The following is a 15,332-nucleotide window of genomic DNA, read 5'->3' as shown; positions in this document are numbered from 1 at the left end:
TTTTTTGTTGGAAAATTGTTAATATTTCAAAAATTATTTTTAGAAATTTTTTTTGTCATTCTAATATATTTATTTTTATTTTTATTTTTATGTTTATTATTCAAATCATTCAAGCTGCTGATTTCATATTTTCATTAATAAAATAACTATTCAATATAATATATTATACATATTACCATGTCTAGGTATATGTGTAAATATTGAGATAGTTTTGTATACATTACATTGATATAATTATGTTAAACAGTTTCGAAATTATATAGAGAATATCAACTAATATAAATTTAATAGCTATAAGGTCAAGGTATATATTATTACTATATAAATAGTATTCATATTTTATTTAAGATAAATTTCTCGTTTTAAGTTTCTTGGTAAATACAATTAGGAAACGATACAAATGATACAATACATCATCCGTTGAATTTCTGAAAATATATACTTTTGAAAATCTTATTATAACAATATTATTATAATAAACTTTATTTATACATTACAAGAATAATGTCATTTAATATTTCGTAGTATTTAACGTAAGATAGTCAATATTTTTTTATACTTAATTTTAAATAGTTACAAATCACGTTTTATGAACATTTTTCTATTTTACTAATTTTTAACGTTATAATTTTTTAAGTTTTTTATTCTTTCGAATAATAACATACATTTTTAATTTAATATTTCAAAGTAGAATATATCTTTGGTACATAAAAATCAAAATTTGGACTATTTGTTTACTTTTTATAAGTATTTTAAGTATTTTAAATACCCCGCAAATGTTAGCCAATTAATCCGCTTATCAATAGCTATAAATAATAAATTACTTTTACTAAATTTGATTTGTATAGATAGAAATACTCCAAATAATATTTTGGTTTTAGAATATGCAATTTAAAATGCATGTTGTCGGATAACTCATAAAACTATATACGATTTTTCAATCCTTAATAGTTAATACCATGCATGAAAATAGCTCAGTCGAAAAATTAATTTAATATATCAAATGTATTGTAGGTTTGATTGATTATTTATACTTTTATTGATAAATTGTAACAAACAGAATAACTGCTGCTCCAATTTAAAAATTTAATATATTATTATTTTATTGATATTTAATATCATGAAATTTATTATTATTGTAGAAATTGTATTATTTTAATTATTAATTTAATCGATGATTTAAAATCCAAAGATAAATATAGTATAAAATAATATTAAGAATAACAGTAATGGGAGTTGCTAATTTATATTTTCACACATTTCAGATTTACAATAATAAGAGCTCTTCATATAAATATTGATAAAAGCACATTTAACTTAAAGCTATAAAACTATATCGGACAAAATAAGTTTGAGAGTTATGTAAACATTTGTATTAATTCAAAACTTCAATACCTAACTACCTATAATTTTTAGCTTACAAAAACTTAATGTAATAGAACTTTTAAACAATAAAAACAAATATTAATAAATAATAATATATATAATAATAATTAAATATAAATAATACATTCAACAAACATTAAAGGAGCTAGAGTGAAATTCGTAGGAAGAAATAAAAAGCAAACTTAATACAGGGATTAATGGAGAATTTTTGTTGACAACTCTTAAGATTGAATACAAAATAAGAATAATAAAATAGTTGTTATTGATTAAATATAAAGTACCAACACACTACACACATACATATATATTATTATATAAAAATACAATTATTTTAATACAGTTTATGTATATTGTTGGTATAATAGTATGTTAAACAGTTGTATTGTCAACATGTTAAACGACGAACTTGGCATTAAAACACTTCTTATACTCGTATTTCATTACTATGCGAAATACTATAAAAACGTTTTAAATCATTTAAATCCTCTTATTTCTAAACTTGATTCTAATATATTACCAGGCAATCCTCTACATAATAAAACAAAATCCTAAAAAAATAACAAAGCGACTTCCTTATTATCATGTAATTAAAACAAAATAAATTTAAAAAAAGTATCTCGAGTTTGAATCTTTGAAGTAATTTTATTAAACGCATACTATTCTAACGTTTATAAAGTATAATATTATATAAAAGATTGTAAATGTTTCTATTTTAATAAAAACAAATCATGTTATTATTACTTAAAAGCTTACATATTTTCAGGCTTAATTAATTAATAAATTTGCCACAACATTTGATTTACAGAAAAATCTTGATCTGTTTATTTATTATGAAAAAAAAAAAATATTTAAAAATTAAAATTATTTAAGACTGTATGTTTATGGATTTTATGGATAGTGCGTAATAATAACAAACATTTATTTAGTAAACCTGATTTACTATTAGTGTTATTATATTTTTCTAGTGTTGTGATAGGAATTAAATTAAATATATTTTCATTAGTGTGAAGTTTATTGTTTATTTTACTGTCTTATCATTACATATTATTATTAAGTCATTTTTTTTGTAATTAAAATATATTATATACCTATAACATAGGTAAGTTTTACTATTGGATTGATCATATTATACTTATAAATTTATTTTTTGCTTTTCAGCATATTCATTTAAACGAATGTATGCTTATTGTGATCAAACGAACTCGGTCTTACATATTTTCAGTATGAATACATTTTTTTTTATAATGAATCATTAATTTTTCTGTCAATCTCTAAAGTATACTTAATGTATATAATTTATTTTGTAGAGATATTTGGACCAATTTATGCAGATGGTATGCACAGATTATATTAGTTATAGGAATGATGACATCACAATAAAATGAATAAATTAATGAATTTCATAAAAAAAGAAATGTGGGTGCAATGGTGCATACCTGTTTGAATAATTCCGGTAAAGGGACGGTCGATAAATTATTCACACGAACGTAGTCTTGATTTTCGCCCACGCGTTACTGTGTAAGCCTATACCACTTTCCCGTTCACTGTGACCCCTTTTTGATTATATTCCATACAGCCCCACCGACGAACGAATTTTCCCATCGTTTCATGTCTGCGGTTTACATCGTAGTGATCCCCACGGGAGATTCTAAGGACGATAAATTTATCACACTGTCAGGGAAATTTGGCCATTAACAGTGATATAAGGATCGTCCATCATAAAAATAATGGTTAGGTCCCAATCATCAAAATATATTAATATCTATCCAATTAGATAGTACTAAATTTAATGAGTTTGTCGTTGATAATTTTGAAGATTTCGTTATTGCGCGCGATTATTAAAAATATGTATTTCAATTTTATACTATCGTCTTTCTTTAATCGTTAAAACTAAGTCTTTTTTTAATTTATTGATTTTTGTTTTCGCCCGAGTATTTTTGTACTAGGTATACACATTTATGAAAGGAAATTATGTTTTATATAGTTATAAAATATATTCTCTTAATTTTAATATAATTCACGTTATGTTTATTAGATTATACAATGTATTAAATAGTTTATTATTTACGGACAACATTCAACAGCACACAAGAAATCATTATAATTAATATAATTATGAATAAAAATCAAAAATTCAAAAGTTAGAAGAATAAATGTAAAATTATGCTTATTTTATTTACTGGCAAAATATTAATATTCACCAATTTTGCAAACATAGATGAAAAATTATGGTTCTCGAGAGAATTGTGAAGAATCAAGAATATTTGTCAGGAATTTTTTAGGATTTTTATATTTAATTTTGGATTTAGAAGGATTAACAGAGTATTATATTTAAAGATCAAAAAATATTTATTATTCTAAATTGTATGGTATAAATATATAATATTGTGATAAAATTGTGAAAACCTTGGAATTTAAATAAGTAACAATTCTATTTGTTATAAATCGACTGTGACCAAAACTTTTGTAGGGAAAATTTGATCATAAGATTCGTACTTAAAAAAATATTACAGCGAAAATTAAACAGAAATATCATGAAATCACAATAACAATTTATGTTGATTATATTTATAGCAATTAATTAATTTGTATGTAAATATGTATGCACAACTGTAAAAATCAAGTTAAAAAATAATCAGACAGTTTCCATTTATCGAATTTGGGGGTTTTTTACATACTTAATTTTAGTAGAGTAAAATATAATTTGAATATCTATTAATTTAATTAATTTATATAAGTTCTGTAAAATATTAAAAAATTATCATCATAATTGTTGTTTAAATAACCATTATTTAATTACTTAAATTGTAGTCCTTTATTAGTATTTATAAAAGAATACAAGATTCCAACTGAGTAATCAAAAAAAAAAGCTTATATTATCTTTTAGCTTTTTTAAAATGACTGTATTCTGGTTTCGAGTGCTACAGCTACTTAAATATACTGTAGTTTGTTTTTATTATCCCAATGTTGTTTTATGTCCATTAGCTAATTCAGTTTATTAATTGCTATTGAATTATTTATAATATTTTGTTTATTATTTTAGTATAATAGTATACAATATTATATAGTTAAAATACTACAAATATTTTCATTTACATATATCATGTCAGTTATATTATAAATGATAATACGTACTTGTTGCCAATTATGGAAAATTTAAATTGAAAATAATACATTTAAGTGTTTTTCTGTAAAACAGTTTGTACCTACTACCTAGTATAGTTATTATTCTTACATGTTTCCAAAACAAATCCCAGAATATATTTATTTTGAATGAGTTATATATATAAAATACACACTATAAAAAAAGTAATAAAACGTTAGACTTGTATTTTAAAAGTAAAAATATTATCGTCACGTGTCACAGTTGTTTTTATGGTTTTTAGAAACATGAAAATAATACTTTTGGTTACATAAATATAAACATATTTCAAACACGAAAACGCGATTACTAAAAAAAAAAAAAAAAAATTATTAAATTTACTTTATTTTGTAATTTCTTATTGAAATATAAATCATAGTACATAATATTTTTTTAGATTTTATAAATAATACATATAAAAAAAAATATAGACATTTATTTAGCTTATCAGTTGTAAATAAATGTTTATATATTTGTAATAGACTTATTATTTTTTCAAATGAGAAATACTCTTTTCAACTGAACATTTTTGAGCAGATGATTTTATTGAATATATTGTGCGTATAAATCAAGATTTGAACAAAAAGTTTCTTTGCTAATATTGAACGTCATACAAGGATAATAATACTTAATTTGATAATGTTTTTCTTTATCGAATACGAGTTTAACACACACACACACACACACACACACACACACACACACACATATATATATATAAATAATATTTGGTATATAAACTCTGACAATTTTTACAAGTTATAAAATACTATTGTAATATTAATAAATAATAATTATGACCATTCTAAAACGACGGCAGCCCCTATATTATATTTAAAGTTATTATAGTAGACTATTGTCTTTAGTACAAAAAGTTTAAAATTCAGAAATTAGTCTTTTGAATTTTTATTTCTATTATATTAGGTACACATCGAAATTGAATACAAATACATTTGTTTATCAGTTTACGGAATAAATAATATAAGTAATTGAATGTATGGTCTTCAGTTTTAAGAACCTCAAAAACTAGAATTTGAAGCATTTTGTTATTATGGGAAAAAATCAATATGTGTACATCGGTCTATGCATCGCCCATATGTATGATGTATGTTTAGTATAATTAACTATAAATTTAATAATTTGTATTTACTATCATGTTTTAATTTTCATAATTGATTTTTTATACTATCCAAAATCATTTCAATTTTAAATTTCTATTCACGAATACAGGGATAATAAAATAATTTTAAAGGTATTTTGAATCGTGAAATATTTTTCAAATCTATAACTTCTGTGTTGCCTGGTATTTTCGGTAAATAATAATTTGACACTAATATGGGATGTGTATATGAATTAGTTAGAGTAAATAACTTTATTTATCAAACAATAAACATAGTTAATTTTTGAGTACGTAATCATGTTGTACGAATAAAATTAATTAGGATCAGTTAAGTACTAGTTTTGAATTGTACCCACTCGTAATTGAGTCATTTATATACATATTTTACTGTAGATTAAATATAAAATTATTTTATTTATTTAAACAAACTCATTGACTGAAATATAATGACATCAGATTTATATTACGTGTTCTATAAACTAAATATTAAGTCGTAGTTAATAATTTAGATTTACATTTCACGAATATTTGATTCTGAAAAATGTGAATATTTCTTTGTTTTTTTTTTGTAATACGTTGGTTGTTAACTTTTATTTTGCTGTAGAATTGTTGTAGGAATGTTGAGTTTTCTTAGATTAATATATAAGTTTATGAATAAAAGATTTTGGTTGTTTTGACTTTTTTTTCGTTTTCAGTTAAATTTTCTTAAGTGATAGAATAAACTACTTCACATTTTGAAAATTACGAACTAACCATATTTAGCATAAACACCAGTTATTTTATATTTCCCTAATTAATATCATTTCTGTCCTTTATTTATTTTTTTACAATATTTCGAATCACTGTTTATATAATATATTATAATTTAATAATAATTAATATTACGACAGTACAGTTTCATAATTTATAATAATATCATAGGTAATCAATTATAGTTGTATAATATTGTCATTTGTATAATTTCTTAAATAAATGTTGATAAAGATTTGACTTTTTATTATTATGACTATTATACTGTACTATGAGTTTTATTGTCTCATATTCTCATGTATTATATTAAATACATTTTGTTGAATATGAAATGTTATTTTATTTTTCTTGAATGTTATAGATGCATATACTGATGTATATTAGCTCATTTCACCCATTTGTTATCACTATTAGCTAAATCAGTAAAGGAAAAGCTATACGCGTATTATACGACCCTACGTACTGAATTTTTAAGCGGAGTCATAATATATTGCTATAAGTTAGGTCGTTAGGGACCAAAGTAATCCTAGCTAGTACAAGCAAAGAAAATGTACTCGTAAATGTTAATTATGAAATTGATACTTTTTTTCTGTGAAAATATTATCCATCGTATATTTACATTAATTCGCTCTCAATGGTCCAATGACTTTTTACGTGAATTTGTAACGCAAATATAAAAATATAGAGTGCTTAAATATATTTTAACAAAACATTTTGCCAAAAACCCATAGATTTATGGTATTGATTTTATTTAATTAAGATTTATTATCAATATATATATTAAATAAATATTTTATAAATGATATACAATTGATATTTAAAATACTATTTAGTGTGTAAAATTTTTCTCTGGTATATAGAACGATAAGTACGAAAACGCTTTTTGCTGAATGCAAATATAAAAGTTATAAGCCTTGATTAACATATTAAACTCAACACGTTTTTCTACTTTTAAAACTTTTTAACTTTAACAGATTATATAAAAGAAAAAAAATAATATTTTTATATATTCCGTATGTAGTATTATTTTTAACTTCAATAAATATATTTATGTGTGAGACCTACTAACATATAGGAAATATACATATAATATACACACATACTTTATAATAAAATATTTTGAACTTTATATTAACATAATTTACTTAAATTTTCAAATGTATAAGCATGTAGCAAAGTTTGAATATTTAATTGATTTACTTTTTTTCTACAAAAATAATTTAACCTATTTATGTTGTTCATTATTATAATTTGTTTTCATATTATTTAATTTAATTGTTTAATAAGAATAAAATATTATGTACGTTTTACTTTTTTGTTCAATTTTAAACCATTTTTACAACACTAACCTTTTTTATATTTTCATAATATCGTCGTGGAACGTTTATATTATATTACCATTTACCATATTTTAAAACACTCAACGCTATCATTAAAATCATATTACGGTATAAGTAAATGTATTTTATTTTATTTTTTTTTATTCCAATATCGTGTACCTACCGCCAACTTTACGTGTAGTTAAATTAGGTATAGAAACAAAAACAGCGTGAAACGCATAACAAGACCGACATCAACCGCAGTTTAAAGTACTCGGTGTAATAAATGTCTGCGACACGAGTGTAATCGACACAATAATATTCTGCGTGTTGAGATTATATTGAATTATTGTAGGTAATGGTTAAATTTGAAACCCGTGATGGAATGATTAACGGATCAAAGTCTAAATAAATAAATTTAAACGGTTCTCTTTCGGTTATCGGTGTTAATATATTAATTTAATACACGCGCGGATGCGGGATACCGCACCGGCAAGAGCACAAATGACGGTGCTCCGTTGTAGGTAAATACCGCAGTTTACAGAAATGTTCCACTTAAGTGCTATTGAAAATCACTCAGTGGCCCCCCCCCCCCCCAAGAAGTGCGGTCAGGCAGTTTTAACCAACTTAAATCCACTCCGTGTCGTTTACGACGTTTATAACGCGCGACATATACATATTTATTATTGTCATTTGCCATTAATTATTATACCGAATCGCAATCACGCTGTGCGTGTCTTGTTGCAGGTGAAGTTTACGACGGACTGCCCGGCCCAGGGGAACCGAAACTACATACCGGTCAGCGACCTGTACGGTCGAAACTTCACGGACGCGAACGGCGAGTTCCAGCTGGAATTGTCCATCGGTCACGTGCGCACGCTGTACGACACGGAGTTCTGCGTGCCCACGTCGCTCACGTCCCGGCTGATGCACCACCACCACCAGATCCAGAATCACCACAACCCGGCGGCCGGAAACGCGCTCCAGCACCAGTACGGCACGGCGTCGCCCAGGGGCACCAAGTGCAAGCTGGAGACCTCGTACTTCACGTTCGGCGGGTTCGACTGGAACTTGGCGCTGTACCCACACGGCGTAAAAGACGTTTCGTGTAAGTACATCCCGTTCCGTCCGTTCATATATCACACGACGACCTTTGAATCGATTTTTAACACTTCGCGCACCGTCGACATCCGTCAGTCATATCTGTACTATAATAACATTCGATATGAATAATATATATATATATATATATACGATTTCCCACCGCGTACTACTCGCTGTTTTTCCTTCGTGTTTTTTTTTCTACCGTAAAAAATGTAACGCGTCATAATTCGGACGATATTGTCATCGATATACGCCACTTCGTGTGGCCCGAAACGTTTGCCGTAAATACTATAAGCTTTTAATGCGTTTATCCGCCCGGCGATGATATCACGACGACTAATACATATCGCTCTGCAATATGTAGCCGTAGTAGTAGTTGTTTTTTAAAAAAAAGTTAACATTTCGCGTTTCGTCGTGATCGATACACTACATTATTACGTTACATTTCTTGTCATACGATCAAATTGTATTGTGTGAGAAGCAATCAGTACACGATTGAACTTAAACTATACGCACTGCATAACAATAACAATTATTATATTATTGTACTATTGTCTCCTGTATTAGTATAGTTTATATACACTGCACGCATGGCGTACATAATACAACCCCTTCGTAACAACAATAACACCACTAGAACATTATTCGGTTGAGCTCTGTGTATCAATTAAATCGCTTATATTATTATTTAACATTTGAATGTTATTAATTACTCGATATGCAATGTGATTATTATAATTCGCAACTATACAATTCATGACTATGTTTATCTTGCAAAAGATATTTAATTCAAACGTAATTATATGAATTCGCAAAGAACTATAAATATTTGTATGCTTTATATAAATATAACATGATAAATAATAAGTAGAATAATAATATTATATTGTATATAATATCGATTTGAGCTGATCAGAAATTCATATTGAAAATATCGTAGAAGATTTCATAAGAATATTTTAATATGAGATCACTGTACATTTGATCTTTATGTGAAATTAATATACCGAAAAAATAACCAGAAATCTGTAATTTATCGTTGGTTAGTATCGTATCAATTCGTTTATCTTAGCGCCTATAAGTTGTTTATTATTGTTACAAATTTGAAAATAATCGTAAATCATCGCATTAAAATAACGGTTGTGCTCAGATCTCGATTAAAAACATGGTTTTAACTTTATTAAATGCATTAAATAATCTACTGATAATATCAAAGAACGATTTCTTTAAAGTACAAATTAATGTAATTTTCAATCGATAAATGGAATCGTTTAAAGTTTTTGAAGCACTCTTTATAACCTAAATAGTGGTAACAAAAAAAAAAAAAAAAAAAAAATAGTTTTGTAAGAAGACCAATACGTTTTTAGCTTCTCACAAAATCTAAAATTCAAATTAAGTTTTGTATATTTACACTATATTTATATTCACTATCATTATGCAGTTGTTTAATAAGCAACGTCAAGTCGTCAACTGTTGATTTGATTGCAGGTACCTACTGATATAATATAATATTATATTCATTTTTTTTCAAAGCTCAGCGATATTTTAGCGTTTTGATATTTTCGCTTGTAATGAAAAAGGTTTTATTTATTTATTCATTTTTTTGACTTATTCTAAACCAACTACTTCCAAAAATAACATTTCAAGAAAATATGCAAATTGATTATATAATATAATACAACATACGTAATATATTTTTGTTTACCACAGCGACTACTTAATATATTATTATTTTACATTCGGTTTGTCGTGGATATGATAATACGTGCATTTTAATAACTCACACAATTTTTTCGATGGTACATGCGACATATACAAAAACTATTTCTTTTCAAAATTATAAGATTTACAATTTTATTCAAGGTGAATTTTATTACTGTTGTAAAGACAATAAAGACATTCAAATCATCATTATATTGTTTAATTTTATGATATACCTATTTTTTAAATCTTTTTAAAAATTAAAGTAACATTGTGCATATTAAAACTTACACTCAGGTTATAAATCCTTAATGCTATTGGTTCTATACGACTACTATATCGTACTATAAGTAAGTTATTTTAAATATTTATTCGATATAGTTGAAGAATTTTGTTAAAGATTATCAAAAGTTCAAAATATTTAATGTACCTGAAATAAAAATTAATGACCCTATTGAGGTATTGCATTATTAACGACGTTAGATTTGCATTTACAATTTATAATTCAAGCGTAGTAGCAAAGTTTCTTCATAGGACTATCCAATATTAATTAAATATAATCACACCACTATAAATCAAACATATTTATAAACGGGTAAGAGATTTCAAAATTCACAGAAATATTAAAAATTATAATAAGGATTAAGTAGTGTCGATGAAACCCAACTTTTTAATTCAAACTAAAAAAAATGTGAAAAGAATTATTGAAAAGAAGAAATTATATTCTGATAAATAATTAATTTTTTATGAAGGAATTTTATCAGTAAATATTTTTGAAGTGTTTATTATATTTTAATATTAGGTACTGTTAACTTTTTAAAGACAGAAAACATTTTACTGGGTCCACACGAGTGCCAAACTCGTGGTTGGGCACTCGTATCGCTTCATTCACCTCAGTATGAGTTAAAGTAGATTGTTCCCGTTATAAACTGTTTATATTTATTCCTTATACAATTGAGAAATGAACTAATACAAAAAATTGATTCGTAGTCGTATATATATAAAATCAATATTTTCCACTTGAATTTAACTGTATACGCTTATAGTTTATACTTAGAAGTTAAATTTTAGCTATTTCCCAATTTGAAATTAGTGGCTTGGTTGAAATCACAGAGATATCTAATTTTAGTTTTATAAAATTATATAGTAATTTTTTTATGGTTGCCTTATACTTAGATGGTATCCAGTGTCCACACACCATTGATTTTCTTAGTTTTATTTCAATAGCATAACATATATATATATATATATAATTAATTTGACTGGTTGTTGCAGCTTTGAGATTTATTCATATCAGTTAATTTGTATATATACACACATTTTTTAAATTCAATAAATGTCAAAGAACGGTGTTAATTTTATTTTATTTTATTTTTTTTTTACATATTGTAATTATAACATTATTTATATTATGATGTATTATTGACATTTAATTATTTTAATTCTATCCTTTAGGTACTTCGGTTGAAGGCCGAATGTCAGTATATTTGAATCGTTGCACAGGATTTGATCATCAATGCCGTGTTCGATACATGTTAGTTTTGGGCGATGGAGAAAAACGTCTGGACTCGGGAATATTGGATGATGTGTCGGATTCAGATGGAAAAAGCTATGGTTGGCATCCCAGATATAAGTTTTCCGAGCTTGTTACAAAGGTTTGTATAATAAAATTAATTACCATTTCAGTTTAACATGTTACGAGTAGTTTATAACTCAATTATTTCTTATATCAAATTAATTTGGTTCAATTAATAAATGGTTTAAGTAATAACTTTGTTTGGACTAACTAGTGTATAGTTGTTATATATTCAATCTTAAATTATTTACATATAATGTGAATTATTTATTTTTTTTTTCTTCATTTATGTATCATAAGTAAAACAAAACCATTATCATGTCATCAAAGCTAAGTGCAATAATCAAAACAAAACGAGACTTGGAATTTGTATTCATATATCTTCGATAAAAGAATTTAATGCAATTTTTTTTATTTATTTAAACAATTTCTAAATGCAAAAATTAATGTTTTCAAAAATTACTTTCTTTTATAAATGAATATAAAACTATATTATACTTGAATAAAATATCAATTTAAGTATAACTATCAACTATCCATAAAGCATTACAGATCTATCTACATATAAAGTTAAACCACTGATATTTGATAGTGAATAATAATAAATGATGTATATAAAAGCTGTGATTCGAAGGTTAATCTCGGTAGATGTTATCTTAAAATAGACGAATGACAATATTTGTGGAGGATTTCAGACAAATAAAAATGAAAACAGAGATTGATAAGAGAAACTTACAGTAGTATTTGTATAGATTCAAAATGTAAGAACTCGGCCATAGTTTATCATTGTAATTTGTAAATACACATTTAAACAGTATAAAGTTGTAATGGTATACACTTACTATTAATAACATCTACACATTGTGTGGATTATTTTAGTATTTTTTGTTAACATTGAGCGATGTATCATAATTTTTCAACGTTATATTTAGAAGATTCACATAAATATATATTAAGTAATAAAAAATGTTTGAAAAGAACTGAAGTAGGTACTTATTATTTTATGAATTTTACTATAGGATATTACGTAGGTGTGTATAAAAATATTGAATTTATTGGTAATAAAAATCAAAAATATGTATAAAAGTTGGTTAAATTGTTAGAAATTGTGGTAGTTTATTTCAATGTAAATCCTACAATAAAGCACTAAGTACACAATAAAACGGTTTTATTATTTTTATTAAGTATTGTGATCACTGTTTTAAAAAAGAAACATATTTTATCAACATAAATTGTAATTTTAAATAATTCTTTCAGAATTTCAAATAACATTACTTAGTATAGTGAATAATATAATACATATATTATTTAACTTAACTTCATTATATTTTCAGTGGTTCTAAAAATATATTATGTTGATTTCATAGTTTTTAAATTTAAAATATATTATAACGAATAAATGCTGCGATATTCAATTTTCAAGCACGTTCCATAAATTCAATTTCTTGAGTTTCATAAGTAAACTAATATACATTAATATACATCGTGACTGCACAAATATTATAAAATATAATTTCTATATTAGAAGGTTAATTATTAAATTATTTTCATGATATATAAACGTAGTCCACGTTCATTAAATGATAAATACTCAACATTGATAAGATTATTTAGTCAGCAGTAATAGCTGTATTTTTAGTAGAGTTAGCAAGCATATAATAATATTATTTATTTTAATATCGTACTATAAGTAGGAGTTATAAGCTCGATCACGAAAAATTCTCTTGACATTGACAAAAGTTGATTACGTAATAGCAAAGTTTATAATCAGCGAAACTTTACAATATAGGCACATTTTTTGACTTTGATTTTTTTTTTCATATTATCTTCTTTAAATTTACTATTCATGCGCGGAATTTTAAATATAAATAATAACGAGTATCGTGCCGATAGTTTAATTTAATACACTGACATTTAATTTTATTTAGTAAATACATATATTTATATAATCGTAATAATGGATGCAATTTAGTGTACATTTGAAATAATAAGTAAATGTTGAATAATAGATCAATGTTACTTATATTAAACGCAAGTTAATAATTACCATAAATATCATTAATTATAGTTGTGTTTATATGTAATAGCATGTTCATTACACATCATTAAACATGCTAATCTTAATTCGCCAAGTCAATATTCTTATTTAGGAGCAGCCACGCTCATAAAATACGCAAATATTTTTTTCTTTATGCTATTATGTAATAACAAGTTATAAATAATAATCATAATATATTTGATAACTTACTGTTTTACTAACAATACATGATTTAATAATAATTCATAAAGTTTATTTTAAAATAATCCGTCAAATACTTCAATGCTATATAATTACTAATGACAACAAATCGATCAAAAATACGAATTGATTCTTCAGATACATAAAACAGTAGTTAATAAATCAATCTAATCTATAAAATGACGTTGACAAGTTGTCATTTTAAATTATTTTTCATCTGTTGAATTTGAAATAGTATCTTACGAGACAACAATAAAAATAGGATCGAATATTTATCATTTGACATTAGACCATGGACCGTTAGTCCATAATAAAATAACTCAATTAACGATTCTTTTACTTTTGTGGACTTAGCACAGGGGAAGAAATTACGGAAAACTTTTCTGTAACGCCAGTTAAACCAACCATTTATTACACACACGAAAATCAAGACCGAAGAACCTTTTATGGGTATACTTAAAATAATCCCGACTGTCATGATTACAGATACACCCGAGCTTATTGCGGTTAACCCTTCTACTATACATACATTCTTCGGGTGCGTAAAACCACGAGTATTGACTGTAAAAATATGTCTGTGTTTCGAAGACTATCGCCCAGATAAATAATTACAGAGAAGGCGACAACATTGTAAAATGTATTTTAATTTATTTAAGTTTCTAACGTACTTTATAGGATATGATAATAATATAATAATAATATATAATTTTAAATGTATTACGATTGTTTAAATGTATGTTTCATTTCAATTATGTTTAATAGATTATACAACCGCGTGATGTCGTGTGTTATAATTGTATTACAATAATAGTACATTTTCGTTCAAAATAACCTATTTTGAGTGGGTTGGCTATATTATCTAAGTGAATTGACCTAATATCTAACTTACAGGCTAGAACGTTATTTTTATTTTGTACGTTGGTTTTTCTCTTTAATTAAATTATTGACGTGTAGAATATAATAATTTAAAAATGCTCATAACTCTATTAAAAATT

General features: G+C 25.0%; 1 protein-coding gene across 1 annotated transcript in view; it reads left to right on the top strand.

Annotated features, from left to right (window-relative positions):
* LOC132921390 (uncharacterized) overlaps positions 1–15,332 on the top strand; it is a 127,038-nt gene that overhangs the window by 19,124 nt on the left and 92,582 nt on the right. The window contains 2 exon segments of the mRNA XM_060984395.1: positions 8,465–8,825; positions 11,978–12,177. Of these exon segments, the coding sequence (XP_060840378.1) occupies positions 8,465–8,825; positions 11,978–12,177 (561 nt within the window).

Source organism: Rhopalosiphum padi, chromosome 2, assembly GCF_020882245.1.
Source record: "Rhopalosiphum padi isolate XX-2018 chromosome 2, ASM2088224v1, whole genome shotgun sequence".
NCBI lineage: Eukaryota > Metazoa > Arthropoda > Insecta > Hemiptera > Aphididae > Rhopalosiphum > Rhopalosiphum padi.
Note: the sequence above shows the minus strand (reverse complement) of the source record. Positions and strands in the feature narration are given on the sequence as shown.